This window comes from Pagrus pagrus (assembly GCF_965226575.1).
Source record: "Pagrus pagrus genome assembly, chromosome: 9".
Classification (NCBI taxonomy): domain Eukaryota; kingdom Metazoa; phylum Chordata; class Actinopteri; order Spariformes; family Sparidae; genus Pagrus; species Pagrus pagrus.
This window is the reverse complement of record NC_140193.1, coordinates 6274845-6302694: the sequence shown is the minus strand read 5'-3', so window position 1 is coordinate 6302694 and position 27850 is coordinate 6274845. Positions and strand designations below refer to the sequence as shown.

The following is a 27850-nucleotide window of genomic DNA, read 5'->3' as shown; positions in this document are numbered from 1 at the left end:
AAACAGACTCATTTAAAAGCATCATGATACCCTCTTGAAGTTTTTATTCCGCCCTCCCTGTCTGGCCCAAGCTCAATAAATGATCTCAGAGTGCCTCTTTTAAGATATCTCACTGACATCATCCTCGCATCAAATGCATAGAAATCTGATCCAAGAGCACACCCTCGCTCACTCCTTAACCGACTGCAAAAAGCATCACACGCTGCCACCGTGTCTGCTTTTACTCCTTTAAACTGTGACTACATTTCTTCACATTTTTACAAAAAAAATTAAAACAGTGAAGCCGCTGAAAATAGACTTACCCTTTACGGAGAGGTGTACGGCACTGAGGGTTTGCCCCGCAGTATTTGACGCAGCACAAACATAAACTCCGTTATCCTTCTGCTTACAGTACAGAACTTTAAGTGTGAAGTATCCTTCTCTGTCCTCATATAACAAATAACGCCTTCCAGACAGTATCAGCCTGCCATCTTTCCTCCAAATAATTTCTGGTTTGGGTTTTCCAGTCACAAAGCAGCGGAATTTGGCATGTTTACCCTCTGTCACAGCAAACATTTTTACTTTTGTGGACTTGGTCATGGTGTCGTCTCTGAGCCGGTTTGGCACTTGCCTGCCAATCCTCTGTTTTCCCTGGCCTTTCCAGTGGCCATTTGTGTAGCCATTACGATTTCCTTCATCCTCATGTCCTGGGCCTGCATCAACGAGCAACACAGCTCCTGCAAGCGCTTCCCCAAACTCATTCCTGGCTTTGCACGTGTATACACCACCATCAGGCGCACGAGTCTTAAAGATCTTGAGTTGGAACCATCCACCGTCCTGGTAGCCCACACTGAAATGTGTGCTTTCAAATATTTCATTGAGTTTCCTTCCGTCCTTTTCCCAGACGACCTCTGGGCGAGGGTTTCCCCAGAGCTTACAAGAGAAGACGGCGTCTTCCCCGCGACCCACGCGAGTGGACAGCGGCTTGATGAGGAATCGAGGCTTATTTTCCTCTCGTAGCTCCATCTCTTGCGCCTCACCTTCCACCTTCAGTGTGGCCGCTGCGTACGTTTCCCCAATGCTGTTCTTTGCTTTGCATATGTACTGTCCGCTGTCCTCTGTGGTCACAGCTGAAATGATGAGATTGTAAACATTTCCATCCTCAAAGACCCTGTATTGTCCTTGCGGGTCAATCTTTTCATTGTTACGCTCCCAGATAACTGCAGGCCTTGGATCGCCACCAATTTGACACTTCAGGACTGCATCAGTTCCACTTTGTACCACCACAGGTCTCGGATAGGCCAAGAAACGTGGCGCACCACCAAAAACATCCATTTCTGCTTCTTTGTCAGCCTCAGTTCAGCTTAAAAAAAGTCCAGGAAATTATAAAAGTGGCAGCTATTCACCGGGGCAAGACGGTCCAACTTCTCCACTGCAAATTTCTAAAAAAGAAATAACAGATGCATTACTGTAATATCCAACATCTTTATTTGCATGAGGTAATATTTAAACATTAAATATAGTGATCTAACATGTCTGATTCGTCAACCTTATGTGAAATATCTATATATGTTATAAGGTTATACTTGTAGCCCCCTTATGCGAGGAACTAAACCCTTATGCTATAAGTCAAACTTCTGTCAGTCGCCGCCCCCTTTACGTGCTTGTGTTTCAGCAAAAAAGGATGGTATGATTATTAGCGCTAATTGAATTAGATCTGTCTGCATGAGAGAAAAAACACAGGCTAGCAGTGAGACGGGGGACTGCCTATTGCAACAGCAGCCACAACACATAGCCAGTACAGCTGGTGCTGTATTTCAATGGGAAAGTGCTTAATATAGTATGCCCTAAATAAAGACCTGTGAGGGAGTGTGTGTCAGGTATCACAAAGAAGGCACTGAAACCCGCGTGCTCACACAAACACAGGGCCGAAATTACGGTCTGCCCACCCAGGAGACCTTGCAGTCAAAATATGCTGAGCCTCCATCACACCCTTTGTTGGCAGCTCTGTTAAAGGAGCTCTTTCTTTAAATGTCTCTTTTGAAATAGTTTTTCTGTCAAAGTCCTCGATAGATATCAGTCAGGCAATCCTCGAAATTTTGTTTATAACCTGCTACACTTTTTAATTCTCTCTCCACCATGGACCACTCATGTAATCTCATCCTCAGACCGAAGTTTTCCTTGATTTCCTTGAGTTAATTTATCAGTAAACTGAGTTTATGTGTTTTGGATAAGCTCCCAAAGAAAGTTAAAGCCTGGTCCTGTTTGGTGCAGGAAGTAAAGTTTTGAATCACAAAGAAGATAAAAAATCAAATAGTGTATTTAAAACCACCTGACAGTGCATCATATTACAGATGATGGATTTGAAAAATAAGTTTTTACTGACATAAGGTATTAATAATGATAATCGTGATAAAATCCCAATCCTATAATCACATACAGGAAAATTAAAGGATACTGTCTGGTCTTCTTTCAAACCTGCTCGACAAATGGAAACTAAAAAAGATCGTCAAGTTTATATTATGATTATACTTTTTCCAGTTAATACTTTACATTATAGGCAAAAATGAATTTGATTTATATTCAATATTGATTTAAAAAAAACATGGATGTAAAAAGTTTAACGTAAGAGTTTTAATCGCTTAACAATGAGCTTTTTTACTTAAAATGAAATTGAACATTGATGGAAAACTATTTTGTAACTCCATTGATTGTACTATCTGATGTACCTGGGTGTTAACATTAATTTAATAAGTAGCTCAAAATCTCTTTTCCACATTGCAAGATGTTTTAATAACTCAGTTTGGACATTGCGTTGAAAGTGTCTTCAATATTCCCTCCGGAGGTTTAAAGAGAGGAGATTAACCCCTGTGTTTACTTGTCTGATTTAATTGGAATGACCTCTGCCCCTTGTGAAGCGGTGCCGTGTACCCCTCACATGACCTACCTCGCTTCAGTCGCGGGGAACGACCGCCAACATACATTCCGCACTTGCAATCTCTCTTCGAGGTAAGAAGCAATGCCACTCGTCTCCTGAAGGCTGAGTAATGTCCCAAGTTGACTTCAGATTCAGACACATGCTCTCCCTCAAAGGACCCAAGTATTCCTCCGGCACATCTTCATAGGCGTTCGTCCGGTAGCAGGGATAGAAAAACCAAACTCCAGTATCCACAGCAACTTCACGTTTAACAACTTCAGAGTGGTCCCCCAATCTCTGTGTCGTTCAAGCCTTAGACACCCCAAGTGTCATTGTTCGTGGAATACCGTTAAATGCTTTTGCAGCTGCTGCTGTCCCCTAAAAATACTGACTGCCTCGATGACAGCAGTGAAGATAAGTCGGGCACTTCCATTCACTTGCCAGCAGGGACTAAAGATAGTTCAGGTGGCCAGTGCAGGGGAGACTGCTTAGCTTACTTGAGGCTTTGCAATAAAAATCTAAGGAGAAGAGCAAGCTTCTGATCTCAGAAATATTGTTAAAGCTCAACTTAATTTGATGTCGAACGTTTGTTAAACGTAAGTTAAACATTCTCATCTTTCACAGTACTATTACACAGTGAGAGTAAGTTTTCCTTGTAACAGAAATAGTGTCTTATCAGCCTGGAAGAACAAAAGAGCAAGAAGATCAAATATGAGCTGATGTTGCTTTACGGTTGTTTGACACTTTGAGTCTCAACAGGTCTATTTTTTACCAGCATGTACAAATCTGAAAAAAAGGAATAGAGAACTTTCACTAGGGAATTTTTGATTACCTTAATTTTGGTTTACTAACCTTTTCATACAAATGGAAATCTGTGATTTTGATTTACATTATCAAAAGAAGTAAACCACCAATGTAAAGTCAGCAAAAGATAAAGGTAATGCACCATAATACAAAAAAAAAAAATCCCAAAATTAAAAATGCACGTATTGATATTTTAATACCAGTAATTTGGATTTAAATAAAGACAATGTAAGACCATCTATTTGCAGGAATACATCCTCCACCAGCGTTGCGGCAAGGCCTGAAAAACATTTTTCACAGAAACACTGGGGTTAACTCCTTTTTTTTTTACCCCTTATCATCATCGGTTTCTTACAGCAAACTATTTGCTGAAGTCCTGCTTGCATAACTGACTGGCATCAGCTGCTTCGCTCATACTTCTACCAGCATCTCGGCCAGCATCTGACAAGTGACAACCAATCATATTCATTTAGGTGTACGTTACAGTATAACATCTCTCTATTACTCTGCTGATTCACTCACAGGCTACATTAGCCACTGCTAGCATAACACACAGGTCTGTCTGACAGCCTGACTGAAATGTTGGTAGTCGTGTTGCATCATGGGTGATGCAGGCGCCAGGTTTTTAAAGGAAGGAGGATGCGAAGAAAGGAAAACTCGATATCTCTGGTTCTGTCTGATCTTTTCTTTTACCCATAACCCATCTGGGAACACCAAAATGGCCGAGCACCTGACTCAAGCAGAGGCTCAATGCCCTGTTCACTTACTAGATTATACCAGTTGGATGTCTGTGTATTCAAATCCATGCTTTTGAACTGGAGCTAGGATCATGTGATGATCAAAGCTGAAACCAGGGTGCTTCTTACGTTATGTTACGTGTTAGTATCCAGCCCATCATCCACCAACCAGGTCTTTTAAGCACATATATGTTTTTAACAGCAACCATGGGTTGACTTCCAGATTTATGTCAATAACAGAGTGTGGAGAGCATTTCCATTCATGCAAATACATCACGTTACAGGCTGGATACTACTACTGCTTTTTACTACATTATATTTCCTTGACAGTTGCAGTTACTAGTTACTATGAAGAAGACATGAGATCAATTTATAAAAATGATATTCTGCGATGGATTAAATTTTCCAAAAGCATATGAATAATATAAACTGTACTGTTCTTATCTGCTCTTTCATTAAAATGTTAAAGCTCAGGTGTTAAAGCTGCTCATGTTCCAGTTATATGATATAACTCACTTAAAGGGATTATTTTGCCCAACAAATACTTTTACTGTACTTCTTGTAGTACATTTTGCTGTTAGTACATTTGTACTACTAAACTCTTATAATATAAAAATTATATTTCTTCGTTTGCAAGTACAATGTTATCACGTGCTTGTGCTTACCAAGCTGCAGTCAAGTTAGTAAATCAAGTTTTAATTCAACCAGTGAGTTTATTTAAAGTATGTACTGCTTATACAGTAGGTATCATGTGTACCACTACACATCTGAAGTAGCTTTCACACTGCTATATCCAGACTCAGCATTTTTTTCTTTTTTTAAAGGAGCCAAAAGGCAGTATTTCATCTTATGCCTCGTGGTAATGAGGGGATTGGACAGCACGTGGGCCTGGGTTTCTCAGTGTGTGAGGCTGTTGTGTGATTATGAGACTGGTCTCAGCATGCGCTGCAGTGTCCCTTCAGCTGTTTAGTGGCTCCACAGCCCCACACTCCCTCCCTCCTCCCTGATTTCAGCTGTTGGAAGTAATCTGATATAACTCAGACCCCTGTAGCTGGTTATAAAACGCTTTGTGCCTACAACCGAGTAACAACTTTAAGGGTTGTTATGTTAAGAGAACTCACATATCCTAAACTGGAAACAGAGCGTGTGGTGTTGCTCTGTGTCGCATCGCATCCAGGTAAAGTGTTTTTAAATGTGTAAAACAAGGTTAAGTAATGTTTTCACACTTTGCTGATCTTGATATTTCTTGATGTTGCTCTCGGGGCAAATTACAAGCTGTTTCCTATAAACAGGCTAAAATAAATAAAAAGAGATGTGCAAATATTATGTCTCTCCTCAAATAAATAAATCATTCTCTGAAGAGCCATCTCTTTAAAATGCATGTGCAGTGTGATCTTGGACAATTGAGGAGTTTGGGAAGTTTCTTTAACTGCCGTGTATAAAACTGTTTAAATTATGTATTGGACAACCTGCCAAATGACAGGTTCAGTGAGATCACAAGGCAGCTATTTGAATGCTTAAATAAATGCTTGGAAGAATGGAGGCACTATAACATCCTGGTTACATCTTTGTGCTTAACCCTTTAAAGGTGCAGTAAAAATCACAAATCACATTGCCTACAAGCTGTACAGTGCACGACACCCTCTGCCACCCTCGACTCTAGTCAAGAACCCAAAGAGGAGGGATCCCTCTCCCAGGACGGACGGACATGTAAAGTTAAAGATATCACGTGTACAGAACAGAAAGAAGAGATGATTGTTGAGTCTCATTCACAGGTTGTCAGATACCGACATTTTGGGCCACCACAGCTCCAGATAGTGTCTGAGTGTCACAGTTTGCCTCGCCAAAGAAGTACTTGCATGCCTGAAGGTGTGAAACCATCTTTACATAACAACCAGTTGTTTGCTGCTATATTAATGTTAAAAATCATAAAAGTTTGACTCAAAACGACTTATTACTTCTTCAATAAAGTCATTAATTCTAAAGTTTTGAATGCATCCCTTGATGACCTTACTGATCAAATATCAACTTATGTTTTTAAGTTTTAAGTTGTAGGATTGTTTTCATTGAGCAGCTGTTAGCACCACTGGGGCTGCAGCAGCTCTTGGACTCAAAATAGAGTCGAGCTTGTACGATGAAGCATTTTAACCAGATACAAATAGATGTATATTCAAAAATAATAAATGGTTTATGAATGAATAAGTTGTTATTTTACTTTTGATACCCTGTGATCGTGTGCTGTAAATCTTCCATCGGTGCTCGCAGCATAAAAAGGCCAAAACAATTAACGTGACTACACCTGTGACACATCGCTCATGACAGATGATCATAGTTGATCTTTCATTATAGAGCTGCTGTGGGCGCTATATGTTACTGTTTGGGGGCGAGAGCTCCACCCTGCTCTCTGTGAGGTTACACTGCAACATAGCATTTAACTGACAACTTTGCCTTTTCTTTTCTCTGACACAGGAATGTGAGCAAAGCAGACATTCGCAGAGCTGTGGACGTGTTCAGACAGTAGCCTGCAGGTCTGCAGATAGAGCCGCAAATACAGCAGTCTAATACATGAACCCACTGCCTTTTTCTCTGATAAGTCATATAGATGGTATTAGTACCTGGTACATATACAAGTGAACGTTATAAAACTGTCCAGTCATAACTAGAACATCAGTACACTGTGATCAGCAGCAGTTTCTGAGGTCAGTTGCTCCGATGGTACAAAATCTGAGACCCCTCAGGTGAAACTATTCAATCCCTCCTTTGTTGACCTTGATTTATTTAATACTAATCACAATGGACATATCGATAAAGGGAACATTTGTAGCTTTTGAAAAACTGATAGCGGCTGCAGTTCAGGAGGTGCAATATAATTGTACATTGACACAAGTTAGCTGTCTGTATTTCTGCCTTGAACTGAAACACGTCAAAAACTGGATTAAATCTTCTATCTTGCGTGTGGCAATAGAGACAGAAGTCAATCTGAGGATAATAAGAAGAAAGAAAAGAAAAGAAAAGAAAAAACATCGACCAAACACACTCCACAGTGTATCCTGTAGGCTGACAGCAGGACAATGATCAATAGTTCTGGCCCAGATGAAATGTTTCCTCTGCAGGCTCTGAAAAGAGAAACAATCTCATCCTCTGGTGGTCATCTTGTGTAAGTGCAGCATGCCACAACTCACCTCACATCCATACATATCAAGGCACAAACACATGACTGAGGAGATTAGAGTTTTATGATGACTTATTTTTGTTTCTTCTGTTTTTTTGAGGCTGGACATGTAAGTATGATTAAAATGTTAATGTCTTTTTTTAATTTTTGGCTCAGTGTGCTGGCAAACTAAGTGATGTTGTAGGTTTCACTTTAAACAGATGATGTAAGGCAAACTTGGCAAGTATGATGAGTCTTGTAATGCAGAAATTATTATTTTGAGTCTTTAAAGTAATAACTCACTCAGTGGGAATGATATTGTATTTCTATATACATAGCCAAAAGAAGCGTGTCTTCCTCTTGGAGGTCTCACCTCTCTATTACCTCATACCAGGATAAACCAAAGTAAATACGGCTTCACTGAGACTTCATGTGGTCATTATCTTGTCAAGTCCCTGCTTGTGAGCACACTGCATCTCGAGGAGGTAAAGTGACAGTGTAAACTTTGCATGAATGACAGAAGATTTTCCGGTGGAAACCTTCAGTTTACACAGCTCATGCTGCAGTTTTTCAACTATTCACATCCACTTCAGCGTCTGTCAGCAGAGGGACGTAACCTCGGGTTTGTTAGGTTTGTGGCAGGAAACACAAGCTGTAGTCTACTTAAAGGGTAACTCCACTAATTTCACACGCGGAAGTGTGTTCACAGGTCTTGGGGGTGAAAAAAAAGTAGTATAAAGCCTTTTGTGTCTCCAGCAGAAGCTGCATGTAATCTGATAAATCAATCAATCAAGAGCACTTTTCATACAGCAAAGTAATACAAAGTGCCTCACACAATAAAAACAATGTCCCTGAAAAAGCCAAGCTCCCTGCAACACCGCAAGACGCCCCATGGATCACCACCAGATCACAGCAGGATCCCACGTGCCACCGGGTCCAACACAAACCCGCTGAGCCCACGCCAGGCTGACCTCCATCAAAGTAACATGGGGAGACACCAAACACCAAAACACCCAAAAACCATGCAAACAAATGCATAAATTGCCTCCAGTGTTGTCACAAGCTTCTAAGTTGCATTCTGGGTAATGTAGGCATCATTTTATTGAAAAGCAGGCTACTATGATCAAAACTGACATGTCAGAACCAGAGATATCACTTTTTTATTCCACACAATCTTCCTTCTATTCCAGACCTGGTGCCTACATTACCCACAATGCAACATGCAGCTTTCATACAAACTTTTCAAGACTTTTTTCCCCACATATTTAGCACTTCCAGACCAGTACTTAAGTTAAATTGGTGGAGTTACCCTTTAATGCTTAATGAGGAAAGGAAAATAAAAATGTTGCACCAAAAAAAAATAAAAAAATAAAGATTTAAACATTTGTAAAGCTTTTTTGCGCAAAATCCTAAAGAACATTATTATTATTACTATTATCATTATTATTATTAATATTATTATCATTATAATTATTGTTGCATGTTTTTAGATGACACGGGTGTATCCGGACAGTCTGAGGAATGTGTCCCCTTTTAGGACCTGGCGGAAGTCCCTGATGTGAACTCCTGCAGGTCACCTCTCTCTCGCGCTCCTCACTTCTTCTTCTTCTTCTTCTTCCTTTCTTCTTCTTCTGTTTCCAGCAGAGCGCTCGCGCTGCGTCCCCATCAGCTGTTCTCCCCGCATGCTGCTGCGGTGCCGCGGTGCTGCTGGACCAACGGGAACTGTGAACACTACTTTTTTTTCTCCTCCTCCCCGAAAAGTCCATGTAGATTTCCCCCCCTCGGTGTCGGTGAAAAGAAGAGATGAAGATGAGGTACTTTTGTGTTTTTTCTTGACAACTCTTTTTTTTTTGCAGCTTCTTCTACTGAAGCGATGAAGTTTGTGAATGATTGCTTGCTACCTCTGCAGGTGTTCCTCATGGCTGGAGCGCCTTCTGTGCTGCGTCCTTATCCTCGTCTGCCCTGCTGCATCGCAATGGCCAGGTAAGACCCGACACTGGAAACATGGACTGTGGTGACATGCTTTATGCTTTCTTATATAACATTTGCATCATCCTTAACGTTGCCTGTGTGCTAACTTGTGTAAACTAGTCTTATCTAGTCCCATACGCGTCTCCTTCACAATAAAAGCATTTAAACACTGGCTTCATTGAGAAAATACTCTGTTTTGGGAAGCTTCTGGAAATTATCTGCTCAATTTAGCAGCCATCTGACTGGAGTAATTGTTGCAGAGTTGGATCTGTAACCTATGAATGAGTGGTGATTCATACTGTAAGACCTGCAAGCCAGAGTTTGTGTGTGTGTTGCCAGTTTACACAATAAGCACTGAGATGTTTAACTTTTACTGAGGAAAGTTGCAGCAACATTTAGTTGTGATGTCGAGCATGGCGTTTACTTTATGCTGTATTTCCTTTGGCACCCTTTCACGCGTCATATAACTGTCTGCTGCAAAGTGGGCGATGGCGACACATTCTTGATGATTCACTGATGAAAAAAAAAAACAGCCAGTTTGTCCATTCTCACAAGGTCAAAGTGGCTTTGGGTCTGTTTACTGGTTTTTTTCCTCAAGTCCAAAGTCTGCGGTCTGCTCAGAAACCTGCATTCCTCCTTTGTTTGTCCTGCGTCTTGCTCTGTGTCTGACCACACAACTGTCGCTTGCGGCGGCTGCATCAAAGCCCTGAAAGATGCTTGTTTCCTCACGCTTCCCTCCTGTGTCGTGACCTGTTAGTCAGAATACTGTAAGCACAAGCAGAAATCATGTGTCCTCCCAGCTGTTGGACAAAGAGGCGATTTTTGCTGTAACGGGTGTAAACGGGCTGTTCGAGGCCACCGCGTGAAAGAACTCTCTTCTGCTGCTGAATAATTTATCTTCGGACCTCTCTAACGTCCTGCGTTTAATTTGGTAAACGTTGAGTTGGAGGACTGTGGAGCTGTCAGATGATAGGCAGAGGAGGAAACTGAGAGGACATCGATTAATATTTGATCGACTGTGGTCATCACTAGCTCGATGTAGTATTTTAAGGGGGCTTTGGGAGAAGACGCTCTTTTGTGTGTCGACTCTTTGAACTCACTGTATTGTCTTTTGTGTAAAAACCCAACCCGTCTGCTGCAAGTTTGATCAAACACTGTTTGCTTTTTGCCATTCATCTGCCTCCTTTTTTTTGTTCTCCTCTCCCTGATTTTAATAATACTCCGTCTTTAACTCCAGTGGAGATCAGAACAAGTTAAAAGATATTGCAAGTAACACTCAAACACTGACATTTTCACAGGAATGCTGTCCAGTCTGTGTGTGTCCAGGTTGAAAAAAAAAAAAAATGGCCTGGCCGCTCCGTCTCAAGAGCAGTGCCTTTGGCTGGCTTGCGACATGGTTGAATTAGGTCTGATTCATTCCCAGTCCCTGGCTGGGTCAGGAATCCCTATTGTCATGTGATCTTTGACATGCACCCAGCGTGGTTTTGCCCGAGGGGGGAGGAGGACGAGGCGGGGGGAGGGGACCGGCTGCAGGGGGGACACCCCGCCGTGCCTTTTAATGGCTGAATTAGATGCCACATTAAAAAATCACAGCTGGCTTGGGGTTTTCTCCTTTTCACTGAAGGGACATGATGACAGGCTTTTCAGTGTGCTGGGAAAGGATAACAAAACATATGTTAAAATCCCTACACTACTGTATTTGGCCCCAAAGCGTAAAGAATATCCTTACATTTGAGTATTACTGAGATTAGTTGCAGCTTTTTGACAGTGGTTCTGCAACTTCCAGCTGTAGTTGGTGACGCTCGGGTTATAATGATATATGACTATGGAATAGCAGGTCTGAAGCGGAGCTCCGTTTGACAAACATGTGTTGACACGTCACGTAAAGTTGCAGGATTTGCCGGAAAACATCTGCTTCCAGGCCTCAGATGTGTCCCGAGAATGGCGATTTGAACTTTCCTGTTTTTTTTTTTTTTTCCTTGTTTACTGTCCGCAGCTGCAAAAAAATCAATTTTGCTCTGTAGAGTTCAATTTTGATCCATTTGCTTTGCTTCTTTTCTTTGGTTTTCATGGTAACACATGATTCAAACTAGGACAAACTTCAGCTTGCTGTGTCGATGGATTGTTTTTAAGCTCAACAGTGGTGACCTTTGTGACTTTGAAGGGACTTCAGATAAGGCAAGACACAAGTATGAAGCAACAGCTCTTTTATTTTGTAGGATCTCTTCATTATTCTGTCATGTGTTTGCAGTCTTCCTAACACATTATTAGAAAGCGATGAAACTGACAGGAAATTCGGAGACACATACAAAGGAAAAGGGAAGGTCCTTGACTTGAGTTCAAACCTGACACATTACGGTGTCACGTCGTTTTGTGTTTTAGTCCAGTGTGCCAACAGGATACCCCACCTGGGCCCGATTATTTTGTAGTGATAGTCCAGATGGTTGCCAAAGAATAGCAGCTTTTAATTAAATGTGACATTCTTTATTTAATGACCACAAAGTTAATCCAGGTTTACATTGGATGAGCTCTGTCTTAAGTGTCTTTCCATTTTTTTTTGCCTTTTTGAACTGATAATAGCTGCTAAAAGTCTTTCCCATCAACACCTTGTGTATGAATGTGGCCATATTGTTATTACCTCCACCGAGGAGGTCATGTTTTCACCTGTGTCCGTCGGTTGGTTGGTTTGTCAGCAGGATTACACAAAAAATTACTGAATGGATTTCCATGAAACTTAAATGTTGGATTTCAACTTCTGGTGTGGATCCAGAAATGTTAGTATTAGGTGGCTGATATCTATGGGTGAAAACGAAAGGGGACTATTGGGCCTTGGCAGAGGTATGCGCTCTACGAGTGTCATTCTAGTTCATACATACAAATGCAGGACCATTTAAAGATTAAATAAAATATCCTCAGATGTATTTGACTCACTACAGGTAAAGCAATTTACTTAAAACACATGTGATTCTACTCAGAATCTCAATGTAGGACACGGACAAACCTTAATTCCTTAATAGACACCATTTACAGTAATTTGTTAAAGTCCACCCCTCCAATAATGAAAGTCAGGTTGTCTGTGCTGACCGACTATTAGATTGCTGTCCCTGTTAGGATCATTGTAACTCTCGAATGAAATAACTGGAACGACTGTGCACAGATTCTGTTGACTCAGTGAACCTTGTGATGTCTAATCCCGGGATTTTCTAGTCGGTAAACCTACTTATTCATGATCGACGTCTCTGGAGGTCCCTCGCATCAAGGCATGGAGGCTCCATCTGGCATTGTTTGGTTATACTGTGTCAACCAGCAGCATTTAAAAGGTCGTTAAAGCTCATCTAGGAACGATGGTTTATATCTTTGAGTGTGTGACGTTCAGTGTTGGCTTACATGTGTGTGAGGTTTGTGGGTGGGGGTCATTCAAGATGTCAAGTGTTTGTCTGTACCTCCCTGTCTGGCCTCTTTTTTTTTTTTTGAAAAAATCTGACACAAGAGATTGACACTTCCTTTATGTATTTATGCTGTTACTCGTGCCAGTGCAGCAACCTTCTTTTGTCTGTCAGTCAACAGGATACAAGTCAGATACGAGCTCTCGGCCGATAGTTTGAGTCTGAGGTTTCAGGTTTCTCTTAAAATCCCGTTCGATGCTTTGCTGTAAAAACACTCAAGAGTCCATATGTCGCTGTTTTTTTGTTGCACAAAGACTTCCACAACAGGGTTTTGTAAGGACATCTCTGTCTATGTCAGTGTAGCAGGACCACACCATAACGTAGAACAGCTGTGTGAGACCAGGAGAGAAAAGTGTCTCTATATGAGTGACACACTTATGAACATGACTGGAAAGGAAATCAAGAGGTGGTGTGGTTTACTCTAATGTGGATGTGTTTTTGTAAGAAAACCACGGTGGTCGCATCCTGCTTTGATTACTTAATTCAGCCCATCTGGATCCTGTAGGGAATCTGAAGAGTTGTATATCTGTGCCGGACATAGAAAAACATGGCCCAGTTTGAGAGGCGGCCCTGCGTCACCAGGCACGCTGTTTGAATTAAGGGTGTATGTACACATTGGAAATGTAAAGTAGATGTGACAGTCGCTTTTTACCTTTCATGATTCTTATCTACCAACTTTGAGCCATTACTTCGAAAGATGTTACCTTTTAAATTCTTTAGATTCTTTAGATGTTACAAGAGATTATGCACACCCCACGACTGCTGTTAGCTAGTTAGCTCAGTTAGCTGTGCAGCTAGCAGTTGGGACTGGGAGAACCAGGAGAGTCAGTGCTAATTTAAGTGTATATCTTTGCAACACAGTACATAAACTACTTAATGTCAAAACTATTCTGTTGATAATTTAAATTTCTGAGTGTTTTCAACTGATATTCTTACATATTGCACCTTTAAAATATTCTGTGCACCACCCAGATAAACCTACCTGGATATATCACGTTTGACCCATCAGCAACATGTTGCCTTTGAATCGGATCTTCACTGAAAGAAAGAGCTATTTGATCCTAAACCTACTGAGTTCACAATTGATTTGTTTTCTGTCAAAGGGAGGAGGAAGTGAATTTGGCCGCAGTCCCAGGATCACATTATCTGCCAGACACCTGATCAAACTGAGGGAAAACACTAAGCATTAGCGGTAGATGTATAATAATAAAGCAGGCTCCTGCTTGCTGTATTCATTTGAAATGCATCAGCTTGGCTGATGCACAGCATGAATAATTTAAAAGCCCATTATGCCTGTTTGCTATTACCACATGACCGGATTATAAGGACTTTTGGACTCTGATTAGTGCTTGTTTTATAGTAATTCTGAAGGAGAAGAGAATCTAAGCCCAGATGTTTGACTTTGGAAGTGTTTGAGAAAACTTAACCGAGTGTCAGCCGATGTCTTGAATCAGATTTGAAGGTAATCACACGCAAAAAACTGACCTCAGTCCTTTGCTCAGTATTTGTCTGTATTTGCGATCCCCTATCATTTTGCTTTCCAGGGCAGAGCATCCTTTTGAATGTAGCTGACAGCTGTTATTTGTATTTTTATGTGCTCCTACCACTCAGTGTTTCAGGTGCGCTCGGCTGTTCTCTCATGCTGTCCCTGATGTCAAAATGCCGGGTTGACAGCGGCAAAATACAGTGCGACACCATAATTACTGCCTGTGTTCCAAGAGAAGAGGATTTGTAGGGCCACTTGCTCTGTACACCCAACCATCTCCAGCACTAATGGCACACTGAGTGCCCTCTTACCTCTCAGCACCTCTTTCCTGTTTGCCGTGAAACCCTCACTTACTCGCTTGTCTTTCCCAGCCGTAATCGAACTAACAGTTAGAGGAAAGTGTGAATCCTTCTCTGCAAATAACAGGACTACAGTATATGAAGGTTTAGTTGTAAAGATCTGAACATAGAGCAAGATGGGAGGGTATCACCAACACTTTCAAAAGTGAAACGGAACCTTGTCCATTGCGAGATAATTTATTCATATGTACCATTGTTTCTACATGTGAAATTAGCCAATCGCGTATTATTCTATAAATTCCTTATGTGAAAAATACGTTAAAATGTCCAGTTCACACATGACATTATTTTCACTCCAGTTAACATGTGAAAATGTATTCAAATGTTTGTTTCTACATGTGGAAATTCTAATCCACATATGAATGTATTTTCAAAATTTTCATTAATTTGTGAAAAAGCCAATATCTCTCACATATCTGTGAAACAATGTTTTTCTTTTTTTAAACACATTTTGAAAATTCACACGTAACATTTTCATAAGGGTTGTTGCAGCAGTTGTAACTAGGGATGGTATTGATTAATTAACAATCGATTAAACGCCGTCTAGAGGTTAACCGATTGAAAATTACAATCTGGGCGCAAATACATCAAAATATATGTATGTTACAAACACTTGCTTATCAAATATGTCAAAATAAAATATAACATACTGGTATGTATTCGATTTAAAATACAAGTAATTTGTAAAAATTACATTTGCATTCTATACAAACTGATATTATCACATTTGAGCCTTTTATTAGCCTCAGTACAGGTTGGATTTTGTTGTGCCGGTGTTAAGTCTTTATTTTTTTATTTAGTTTGTCATTCAGGTAAATCAGTGTTTACTTTATCTGTTCTTTTAACCCCTTTCTGTAGCCTTCTCTGATTTTGCATGGAAAATGGATCAAGTCAGTGGCTGGAACAGTTGATTTGCATCCCCAGCACTAACAGACTTCAGCATGTTGAAGCAAGCTACCGAGCTCCAGCATCGACAAACCCCACACTGATATCTGTCACGGGTGAACATAGCAGCAGTTGCAGAAGTGAACTGTAACGTAAAACACGTAGTGTTGTTATAGACATGTCAAGCACCGAAAGCCTCTTAATAAACTGTTACATTTTAAGGCAGGGTGCCTTCTACTCTCAGTGGTCAGTTTGTCAGCACTGTAGGGTGCAGCCTGGGTGAACACTGGTTTCCATGGCCACCAGGTGCAGATTTTTCCACCACAAAGCCGTATTTGGTTGTTGCAAAGGAAACCGGATCCATCTACCTGGCACTTTGTCCCTGTCTCCAGCTTTAGGGAGTGTTCGCTTGTCCTCACTGACAGCCTGCAGAACACAGGGAGGCATGAAACCAGAGACCCCCCCTCCACCCATTTACATTCTCTTGTCCTAAGAAATCTATACCATAAGCTTTTCACTCTCCATGAACTGCGACTGATTCAGAGTGACCGAGGGTATATAGATCACTTCATGTCTACTGTTACAATGCGATCCTCTGACATGATTTCAAAGGCACGCTGCAGATTAAGACCTGAAATAAGCATATTTTAACTGTCAAGATGTGAGCGCTGTTAATACAAGCACCGGCTACCACCCAGTGCATTTTTTTAATGAATGAATAGACCATTCAGCATTTCATGAGGCCCCTCTCGGGAATGCCATTGTGCGTTTCGAAACCTCACTTTGTCGTTATATCCCTCTTTTAGCACTCCACGTCTTCTTATCTTCTGATTGACTCTCCTGATGTTCAGGCCGCTTTTCAAGGCATCCTTGAATTCCACTCATTCACCCGTCCTTCAAGAGCTTCCATGTCTGTAGGCACTTAGCCCCTCACAAATCTCACACCATGGGGGTGTGAACTGAGGAGAATCCCATGGGACGGGAGATTACCATCAAACCCAGAGCTCCTGTGACAAAAGAGGGATTTGCTGAGTCCTGTACCTCTGTCCTTCACTTTCGTATGGTCTTGCTGGAAGTGGGACTTTGGGTGAGGTATGGGATTCCATGACATTGCCTGCCTTTGCTGTACCTGTCAGACACTGAGAGGTAAACTGTCCAGGTGCACTTGGTATAGGATGTAAGCTTGGGTGGTGGACATAAATATAAAAAGATGTGGAGAAAGAAAAGAGAGGTAGAATGTCAGTTTCTGTTGTTAGCTGCTACCGTTTCTTGTTCATTCAGCCTCATAAACGTGTCTGTTTGTCCTGAAGTTAAGTACCTCTTGACATCAACTTTCATGCATCGCTGAGAATCTTTGTGAAAACATCCCGTTATCCTGCTTGACAGTATAGTGAGACAGAAAAGAAGTGGTGGAAGAAATACTCGGATGCGTAAAAGTATACCAATACCAAAATGTAAAAATACTTATGAGTAAAAGTTCTACATTAAAGCTACATTAGCTTTAAATTTCAAAAGTTAAAGTCCCTGCGACTGATTTGATCCCATTATTAGGACCAAGGAATCAATGTGCAGCTAGCATTTTGCTATTTCACCTGTGGAAACAAGGGGATCAAGTCCAGCGGTTCCCAACCGGGGGTTGAGCCCATAATCATTAGATAAATCATTGCGAGATGATTTGATGAGAGAGGATAGAAGAATAAGAGCTTTGTTGCACAAATCTGTATTGATTTTTTTTCTCTAATCTTTGATTTTTCTGTAAAATAATGACCTCCTTGAGCTTTAAACAGTTATCACAGATGTCTGAAATGCGACAAGAAGCCCCAACTATACACTTTTTTTAGGTTAGACGTTAAAATGGTTGGAAGCCGCTGTTTTAATCTTCAACAATGTGATCTGTTTTACAAGCTGATCATGTTTTTATGTCAACTAAACTTTGGCACCATATTAAGTAAACAATATGGAGGGGGGCCAGATGCATCTGCCAGAGCAAATAAAACACGAGATGACAGATTCATCTAATTCCCAGGCTAAAAACCTAATACTTAAACAAATAGACCTTTTTCACAGCAGCCATTTTGGCATTGAACAGTTGGGTAAACACAGGTGTTACCAATGATACTCATTAAGGTTCTGTTCCATTCAAGGTCAAACTGAGTCGAAGTGCTGCTATTGTGCATGTTGGCTCAGTAGAAAGTCTCCAGTACACTAAATGGAATGGAACCTTCATTAATTGTCTTTAATTAAACTTGTGTTTACCTTTTGTTTTCATGTCAGTATGGCTGCTGTGAAAAAGGTCTATAATTAATACCGAATACTTAAGTAAATAATAAAAACTTAAGTATAGTACTTGAGTAAATGTACTTAGTTACATTCCAAAACTGGATTTCCAACAAAGTGAATGCCTCGGTTGCTTGTAACTTGGAAGCTGCTAATTGTTGTGTGAATCATGAGCTCTCAGGCCATGAAGGGTGCCCTCTATTCACTGGGTGGTTGTTATGGGCCAGGTGGCACAGTGCCATCCATTGAGAGGTTGAGAGAGGAGGAACATAGGCCAACCATGGGGACGTTAGATATTTAGAGGTCCAGTGAAAGATTTGTGGGGCCATTCGTCTGCTGATACAGTGGCATTATCGGACGGAGAGATTGGCTGAAAAGCTCTGCAGTCAGATTCCTTCCCTCTGCGGCCACTTGACTTGCTGAAACATCCCATGAAACTTTGTGCCATGTTCAACAGAACCCTGTGGTTTCACAAGGCCAGTTTATAAGCTTATTATTTGGGCTTGGTAATAGGCTTGGCTGCGTAAAGTTTTTGTAACCTTGAGTTTCCTGTCCACCCCAGTTAAAAGCAGAATAGATGCTAAGAATGCAAGAGGGTAATTGGACATACTGCAAAATAGTGAAGGGTTCAGCGGACTTTCATGCTGCAGTGTGCTGTAGTGAACTGATTCCTTCTCACATGGGCACATTTTGATTTGTTCTGTTGTTAGTGTCTACACGGAGGCATTTCGGCAGCATTTTTCTGTGTTTCTGCGTCTGACGGAACCGATATGCTTCTAATTTAATCAATACAATTATAGAAAGACTCATAAAAGGCTTGTGGAATTTTGTCCGATATCATATTAAAAGGCCTTAAATCTAATCTCTTTAATTGCTCTCTGAAATGTAATTGGATATGCAAAAAAATAAATGTAAGTTTTCTTTTAGCACCTAGCTATAGCACATAAATTGTGCTTTATTGAGTCGGTAATCTGTCATGATCTCAAGGCCAAAGTTCGCCTCATGTCACCTCATTTCCTCAGTAAGAACTTGTAAAGACTCCAATGTAAAGCCTGCTGGCTGCGGAAATGCACCTACACTATATGCCTGAGTGAGAGAAGAAAACCTAATAAGAAGTCTGTATACAGTATAAGATTGTAATATGTGACCCAACTGTACCTGCAGCTGTACACACTGTTGGTTGGATGTGCCAGGACCCATATACAGGCACATGCTTGCCTGGGGCCTTGGCAGTTTTTGTGCTTGTTTTCACTCACTCGGCTCTTGTTTCCTCCCTTCTTTTCTTCCTTCTGCGAAACTCTGAAAGCATGATAAGGTCACTGCTCTATGAATGCCTTCGGGTAAGAATAACTGTAGCTTTTTGGTTTGGCGTATTACACATACAGTCCATCGGATCAGAGGGAGAGGTTGTATTGCGAATAAATTCTCTAACCAGAGTTTATTTTTGATCTTTATCTGTTTCATTTTGTGTGTCTGCATTTTGCCCTGAAACTAAATGTTTCCTGTCGCCTGTCTGAAGAGTTGGCAGAGCGTTGTCCGAGTTTACTTTGGGCAAGAGACATAATATTGATGCAGGTATGATAAAGATCATTCTGCCCTAGTGCTTATGTTGCTTATCATTTTTGAAATGCCAAGCTAAATCAAATAAAGCCATACATCTCGGCCATTGGGTCAAAGTATTTTTTTTAGCTGGTTCACTGAGTTCATTAGTTTTAGATCAAGTTGGTGTACCAGCTCACCAAAGCCCCATCACGTGGATTATAAAATGCCTTTGCCTGGCTTAAGCTGAAACAGAGGAAGAGCATGACCTGTGGGCTTTTTGTGCTAAAGTGCCCAGCGGGGGGAACAATGAATGCTGGCACCCTGGACCCTAGTCTGGCCTGTACTAATTGAGGGCCCTGATATTGTCTTGTCGATGAAAGCCCTCTTTGTCCCACTTACTTCTCGTCATCTACTGTATCCCCCCGGGCCTCTGATATGGCCATAGGCATAACGTCATTCTCTTCCAGCCATTGTCTCCGTTCATTACAGGGGATTAAAGTGTCAGTTGAAGGTGAAGTATAAGCTAGCTGGCATTATTCGCGGAAGGGGTGTTTGAAGGTGTTGTGCCTCGTAAGCTAAAAGTTCGTGCCCCTGTCGACACCCCTCGTACTGTAGAGGATGAGACTTTGCCTTCAAGGGACTGGAGGGAATCATCTGGAGGAAGTCTATGCTTCTGATTAATCCATGTGAATTAGATGTGAGTACTTGATAGCCAAGTAAAGGTTTTTGTCTGCTTTTTTCCTATGTATTTTTTGAATCTATCATCCAATTAAAAAAAAATGGAAAATGAAAAAAATGAGTCGTCGAGCAGTGAAGATGATTCTGTCTCACTTCTTGAACAAAGAAAAATCAAATACTGGGTCCATCCAATCCTGAAAACAAGACAAAAAGATAATTTCACCTGCTGAGAAAGGAGCTGCAGAAACATCCCGATCACATCGAGGTGTATTTCACGATGTCAGTGGTCCAATTTGATACTCAAAAGGAGACCACCATTTTACGGGAACCAGTTGATCCTGAAGAGCTTTGTTTTGAGAGGCAGAGTGAATGAGCTTCTCTGATGCTATTTATGAGGATGAGGATGATGGTATGCAAAGGCCTCAACAAGGATTTGGACTGAAGAACAGGGTAGTGGCTCTCAGGTGTGAATATGGCGACAACTTTGAGCATCAATTCAACCACCAACACAGTGTTTTTTCCACTTAAAAGACATTTCAAATTTAATTATGCTGGGTAGATAAGTGGGATAGCCCACATCTCCTGCTTTTATTTCATTTGCTCTAGTGGTGTCCTTCCTGTGGAATTCGTATCAGTCTCCTGCAGATGTCAAGGGTTTGAGCCCATGATTCCCTCCAATCCAAAGAGGAAGGTTTTGTGACAAAAAAAGAAGTGTTTTAGCCTCCTTTCATGGTCAGATTTACTGTCAAAGTGTTGATCTGCATTGACATGTTCTTGAAGTGCGGTGCAAAGCTGAAACTCTACACTTGAGTGAAGCCTAGCAGGTTCAAAGAACCGGCAAAAGGACAAAGAGACTGGGACTGGCCCACAGACTGATCTAACAATCTGCTCCTTGCACAACCAAGCTAATGCAGAAATGAGATCTGCATGCACATTCTTTCCACATGAAGCCCACGTCTTCAGTGGAGGATGGTATTTACTTATGCATTCAGGAGAAACAACGGGAATGGAAAGGAAGCTCGCTCTTGGCTTATGCTGACTGCTGAGAGGCTTATGCATATACATTTTCACCTTTGCCAACATTTTTAGCTGCTTGGTAAATCTTCAACCTGTGTAGGCAGGTAGGATTTGTGCATTCATGGTGAATGTGAGGATCTGATGGGCCATGAGAAGAAACAGATGAGTGAGGGAGTTGAAATGGAATAATATAGTTGTAAATGTCACCTTTTCAAAGCTTCTTTTGAAGCATTTACTTTCCATCCCGAGAGAGGATCAGATCTATGAAGCTCACAGGAAAGGTTTCCTTGTAATTCAAAGTTTCAAGTTTCTGTGGTCGAATCTAACCTAGATTGTGTCAAACAACTGTTGTAAACATGCTTTGAAGCACAGAAAAGGTTTTAATCTGAGAATATTTAGGAAAATTAGAGGAAGTTAAAATTACACACATCAGCCCAGAAAGGATAAAGTGACTTCACTTTGAATCTTGACTGCATTGAGACATCATACAGCTGCCCCAACATATAGCAGTTTAATGATGTGTATACTGGAACAAAAATTTAATTTGGACATTGTTCAGCAGCTGTCAGCATCAAGAACTGCAAAATGTAGCTCAGAAATCACTAGAAAACTTAACACCCCTCGTCTTAAACTCCCTTGCGATGGTGGCTAAAAATGTAAAAAGCCCTCTTTGGAGCCAGTGTTTGGTTTGTCTGTTCTGATAAAAGGCTTATTGTAAGGCAATGAAAACACAACGATTTAGTTCCAGTTGTTTATGTTTTCCATCTCTGCTAATAATTTTTTCCATTTCTGCCCCATAATCCTAAATACTGGAGCTTTTATCACTTCATTAACACCACTTAACCATCTGTAATGTTGATAATCATTCATAGTCCATTCGATGTCTTCATCGGATGCTGACAAAACACTGTACAAGATAAAATCCATTATGCAAACACTGCCAATTTATCTCTTAGTCTGGAAAACAACATTTGATAGGTGCTTGAGCAATCAATGTCTAGGCACATGCCCAGACTTGGGTTTTACAATTTGTAGCTAAGGATCCAGACCTCTTTGTAAGATGTTTGATCCTTGAGTCTTTGTCTTTCAGGGTGTTGAAAAGTTACCTATTCCAGCCAAAACCCAGTTATTGAAATATTGTTAATGTACAACACACTTTATTGACGTGATTGTCATTGTGCAATGTAAGGAACTATGAACCTTGAATTTTCTGTGTTGAAACATTGCTTGAAGGTTGTTAGATGGTCAGTCAATAAATTGTCCTGTGTGACTGGCAGGAGAATCTTAAGAATGCTGATAGCCTGGGAAGTTTGTCAGTGGACAGTCTGCACGCCAAAGAGGTGGGCCTCTATTTTATTAGATATGAGCACGTCTTGGAATGTGACCATAATGTACCTTTTGACTCCTAGAGCCAACAAGCAAAGGCAAGTTGTAGAGTCCTCAAGTCCTTTGAGCTCCTTCGTTGTCAGACGCGTTTTGTAAAAAATGCTAATTTCTGTTTTCTTTATCCTAATTTAAGCAGTTTAATTAGTGTCTTTAAGACTGGCCAGTTATTGCTATGTTGTCTGATTAATAAAGTAAGATACACTGAAAAAGATTAAGCACCTCTAACCACCATTATGTGTCCACATCTCTATTGATGTGCTTCCCCAACCGTTTCCACTTGGCTGAAGGGAAACAACACTGTAGCTGATAACTGCTGTCGCAAAGCAGGCAGGTGAATTTTACTATAATAGTATGAAGTCAATGCAGATTCAACACGTTCTGCAGATGCTTCACAATAAAAGCCTTGAATTAAATAGGGCTGGACATTGACTGACCTCTCAGTTTGATTCTATTTTAATTCACAGTCCAACATTGATTTATATCAGATTTAGATTTGATATGCTAATTCAGATATATCTGATAAATACCAATGTTGCTTCTCAGAATTTACCCTTGAAACTTACATTTGTTGTACATTCAAGAAGTGAGCAATACTGTCTGAAAACAGACACATCTGGGCCTTTATTTAAAGCTGCATGTGTTAAACAGTTGAGCAGGACTATTGAATGACCTGCAACAGCTTCATATTGTGTCGGCCAATATGCATATTGAAAAAGATACATGCTATCTCATTCAGCTATGCATGGACTGTCAGTACCAGGTGCTTCAACTAAGTACAGCACATCCACTTTAATGATCACTTTGAGCTCAGACAGGGCACAGAATGAAAGTCTGCTCACTAGTTTATCTGCACTGCTTGTGTTGACAAGACCTTGACCTGATTATCTGCAGACAGCTGGCTAGTTAGCGTTAACTACCCCGAAGTGATGAACTGAATTAAGTATAATCCACACATTGTTCAGTGGACTTCCCCAGCTTGAAAACTGTTTCTAAAGTTAAACAGAAGCAACTTGTAATGTGCCAACTCACTTTCCAGTGTCAAGGTGTGTATTATGCTCAAGGGTATATATTCAGACTGAACATCAGTGAGTCAGAGTAAAACTGTACAATCACCTGGGGAAACTGGGCTTGGGTTTCTTTGATTTTAATTTGAGGTTCAAGTGATGAGCTTAATCATCATTTTTAATGTTTCTCTGTTGCTGGATAATTCTGCTGCAGACACTTATTATCATTCCACCATCATTAAACCAACTGAAGAAATGTCTAACCAATCTGACACATTGTCTGGGTCTGTTCCTAAATATTCCCATAGGGTATTGCAGTATTGTGACAAACTGGAAAGTCAAACACATTATACATCAGTGACCTTTAGCATTAAATTCTACATGCTTTCTATAGCTTAAAAAGTGATTGCAGACATTGTATTGCTATTTTAAACCTCAGTCTGCCTGACCAGAATCAAACTGGAATGTTTCTTCCACCACTCCCTTCTTCGTATGTTCTTGGTGGGTTCTTGTTTAAGTAAAATAGGCTGTGAAGCAGCTGTTTAAAATGGGTCAAGTAGGAAGATTAGAGAACTCAAGCATACAGTGTGTGAACCCTGTGGTCTGTGGTTTAGGCCCACGTTGTTCAGTGGTTTATCAGCAGTTTCTGGTTTGACTGAATACAATGTGTTTCCTTTGTATAGTGTAGGGAAATCATGTAACGCTTCTCCCATCGTTTGTTACAATTAGGGTTGGTCTTAGAAAGCTTCCTTGAGTTCTCTGTTGTTTTGGCTGATGAAGTCTGGCATGCCCTTACCAGTCCACGCTGATGATTGCATTGATGCAGTCAGGAAAGAATCTGCGTCGTATCTCCTTGAATACTTACTTTAAAAATAACCCGTAGGCAAAAAAAGATTTGGATAATTTAATATGTAGTTTGATGTACTAAGCCTCCTATCTTGTAAAGGTGACCCACATGCTTTGAGGATTCAAAGGCAGAAGACTAAAGAGCAAGAAATTGAGCTCCCCTTTGGCATTTAAAAGGTGCCAAAACCAACTTGTGTTGGTTTTGGCAGTAATATCAAGTATTTGCAGGTAATTTCCAAAAAGGTCATTCAGGACAGCCATACTAATTTGATATGACAACAGTCAAGATGTGGCTATTCATGTAATCTTTAGCTATAGAAAATTTTAATGTACCAAATGAACATTTTCCCATTAAAAAATGGCTTTTTTAATTGGAAAAAGAAGTGAAGATGTTGAATAAACATTTACATTTAGACCATATTTCACTGGGATATGCAATTCTGGCTTTCAACTCCGAGATTTGGACGTGGTTTCTTCCTGATGAAATGATGATGAACCTTCTGAGGGGTGGACGGCCCCTCTACCCTCTGAATGACAACCGCACCATCAATCCCTCAATATGAATGCTCGTATTTACTTCTTTCGCCCATGCATCTCGCTCCACAAGTCCCAGTTCGGAGTAGTAAGTGAATGTGCAAGTACTTGCGTGTTGACCGTGGTCTTTAAGTGTTTGCATTTTCAAGTCCTTGTTGGATTGAGAAAAGTATGACTGCTGAAAAAAGTACCAAGAACTGTATTAGGGCATCCAAAAGTCTCAAAAGTCAACTTGATGAGTAAGCGAGTGATGAGCAGTTGCGAGCATGGAGGGTCAATCTTGCACTCGTCACAACCCTTCATTCATTTTATGCGCGCAGGTTTTGAGACAACTTAAATCCAATAGAGGAGCTCAGTTTCTCACAGTCTTCAAGTCTTTTGCCTCTTTTTGTGCAGCCGGTACATCGTCTCCTTTCTTCTAATCCTGATTTGATTTCTGATTTGATTCGAAGGTGCGAAGCAATTGGGTCGACCCTAAACTGTATTACTTAGTAATATATTGAATCAAATTTGATTGGGAATAGAGGTCACACCCTTCTTGTAATTACTAGTCGTCAAACCTCACAATGTAGGACAGCGGAAAAAAAGCAGATCGCCTAATCTAATTCTGACACCTGATATTGGATTGACCTAGATCAGATTCCAACATCTTTGGCCGAGCACAAGGAAGAACAGGAACTGATGCAGCCTCAGTTTAGAGGCACACATGTCATTTTACAGGCTTCAACTTGTCCACAGTTTTGAAAAAGCCACTAAAAGACTTCTGCATGCTCAAGTGCTTTGCTGTTTTGTGGTCTGCAACTGTTTATTTTAAGTCTTCTCACGGCCGCAGGATGATTCAATGTGATTTATGTTTTCTTCACACATAACCGTTAATGTGTCTAAATGCCGTTTCACTGGCAAGAATCAAGCCAAGAATTCACTTTATGTTTGAGAGTAAGGGCCAATTTGAAGTGATATATTGTCCAAATAACCACAAAGGGAGCATCAATTAAGCATTCAGACATGTTTTCTCTGCTGTAAAGTTACAGAATGTGATGTGGTAACTGTTGTAACACTGCATTGATGGATGGGTTTTTTTTAACCCCCTACATAACTGCAGTATTCTTAGCCCGAGGGCAAATCAGACCTCTCACTTCCCCACCCTCTAAAAAGTCTTGCCTCAGGCTCCTGACTGTGTCTCAGGCCAGGACAAAAAAAGTGAGCTGGTGAGGTGTGTCTCTGTTGGGGGGGGCAGGGGTCCATGGGGCCTTGCTTTAAGAGGCTGGCCACTTTCCAGGAGTTTAATACATCACTGGAAATTCACAATGGGGTGAAAAGTACACCAGCAACAAATTACTCCATGATGAACTCAGCGGAGGACTGAGCTGATGGCAGGCGATTTTTCAAGGTGGATCTGTGGGTGTCGAACAGGTTCAGCGTTGTTTGAACTGCGTCGGCAGAAAAAGCCATCAGGACCTGTTGGCTCACATGAGGCGTGTGTTTGCCTCCACTTCCTGCTCCTTACCTTACATACGCCTTTTCTTTTCTGCCACCGCTCAGGTATTTGGACACATTCCGGCCATGCATACCGCCGCTCAGCCCATACAGCGGCGCAGCGCTATTGGGTTACTGCAGCGTTACCTAATAGGTCTGATCTGGGCTCAAAAGCGGCATAGTTGTAAGATTGGCCTCCTTATTAAGTCGAGGAGGCAGAAAAGTCTGCACCTCTTAGCATTTGCAGGTTAAAATGGCAGAGCCAAAGCTTTTCACCAACTGTACCTACAAATTAAATGCTTAAATTGTTTTCACAGTGAAACAGGAGAGCTGTATGATTTCCTTCCAAATTAAAAAAAAAGATGACGCTGGTTCACCGAAGGTCTACTGAGTAAAAGCCCAGAGCTCTCACAGGTGTCATTAAATACAGTATGAACACTCATCACATACTAACAAGCCATGAATGATAGTTTCCTAGACTTTTATTACGAAGATGGGGTCATGCTTCTGTTTTTCTTGCAGAAGGAGGAGGTTGGAAATGTATTTGCCATTCATCTAGTTAGTTCTGGCCAATTATTTTCATCTAGATGCTTGAAACGAAGCAAAGCAGCTGAATAGAAACATAAAGAAATGAAGTACAACTCATACAACTCTATCAAATCATTCATGCCATGAGATAAATCATCTCTTGTGTGGCTTTGTGAGATCTCAGCCTCTGAATGTTCTTCCTGTAACAATTTATGGCTGCTGCGTCGTACCTTTTGTAGCCTTTGTTGTGTTTATTCTCCAGTTGAATGGTGCATTGTTTGTCTGAGAGAGAAAAAACGAGGCCCCACACACACACACACACACACACACACACACACACACACACACACACACACACACACACACAGACACACACACACACCAAGCAATATCATGGCATTAAGCTTTGTGCGTGTGGAGCTCCAAACTCTGGTGTATGTGTGTGTTAGTTTAAGGATTTCTGTCACTCACAGCGAAGTGTTCCTTCATCCCTCCCTCCACCCCATCTCTAAGTCTTGACTTCATTTTATCTCTGCTCCCCCTCAGTGAGTTCAAATGGCCACAAGCTGAAGTCGAAGTGAGGGGTCAGCATGCTTTCTCTGTCTCTCACACACACAGTGAAGTCGCCTTGGTGAATAGTCACAGCTTGTGGGGAATGCTTCACAGCAGACAATAGCCATGTATTCTTACTTACTTCTCCCACCATCCAACTGAAACACGACAGGACTCTGAGATCTAGTCTGTGTTTTCCCCTCAGCTCAAAGTGTCCCAGCCTGACTTATTTCCCTCTTGTGACACAGATCTGAGTAAGTGGGTCTACGTTGTGC

At 41.1% G+C, this 27850-nt stretch overlaps 2 protein-coding genes across 16 annotated transcripts in view; one reads left to right on the top strand and one right to left on the bottom strand.

Annotated features, from left to right (window-relative positions):
• obsl1b (obscurin like cytoskeletal adaptor 1b) overlaps nt 1-3238 on the bottom strand; it is a 42039-nt gene extending 38801 nt beyond the window's left edge. For all 14 annotated transcript variants that reach the window (XM_084361950.1, XM_084361959.1, XM_084361957.1 and 11 more), the window contains exons 1-2: nt 2927-3238; nt 303-1421 (exon numbers count right to left, since the gene is read on the bottom strand). In XM_084361950.1, the coding sequence (XP_084218076.1) occupies nt 303-1314 (1012 nt within the window). In that variant the 5' untranslated portion in view covers nt 1315-1421; nt 2927-3238. The remainder of the gene's footprint in view (nt 1-302; nt 1422-2926) is intronic.
• Nucleotides 3239-9235: 5997 nt separating this feature from the next.
• Nucleotides 9236-27850, top strand: part of col18a1a (collagen type XVIII alpha 1 chain a) — an 85424-nt gene continuing 66809 nt past the window's right edge. For both annotated transcript variants that reach the window (XM_084361308.1, XM_084361307.1), the window contains exons 1-2: nt 9236-9402; nt 9498-9571. In XM_084361308.1, the coding sequence (XP_084217434.1) occupies nt 9392-9402; nt 9498-9571 (85 nt within the window). In that variant the 5' untranslated portion in view covers nt 9236-9391. The remainder of the gene's footprint in view (nt 9403-9497; nt 9572-27850) is intronic.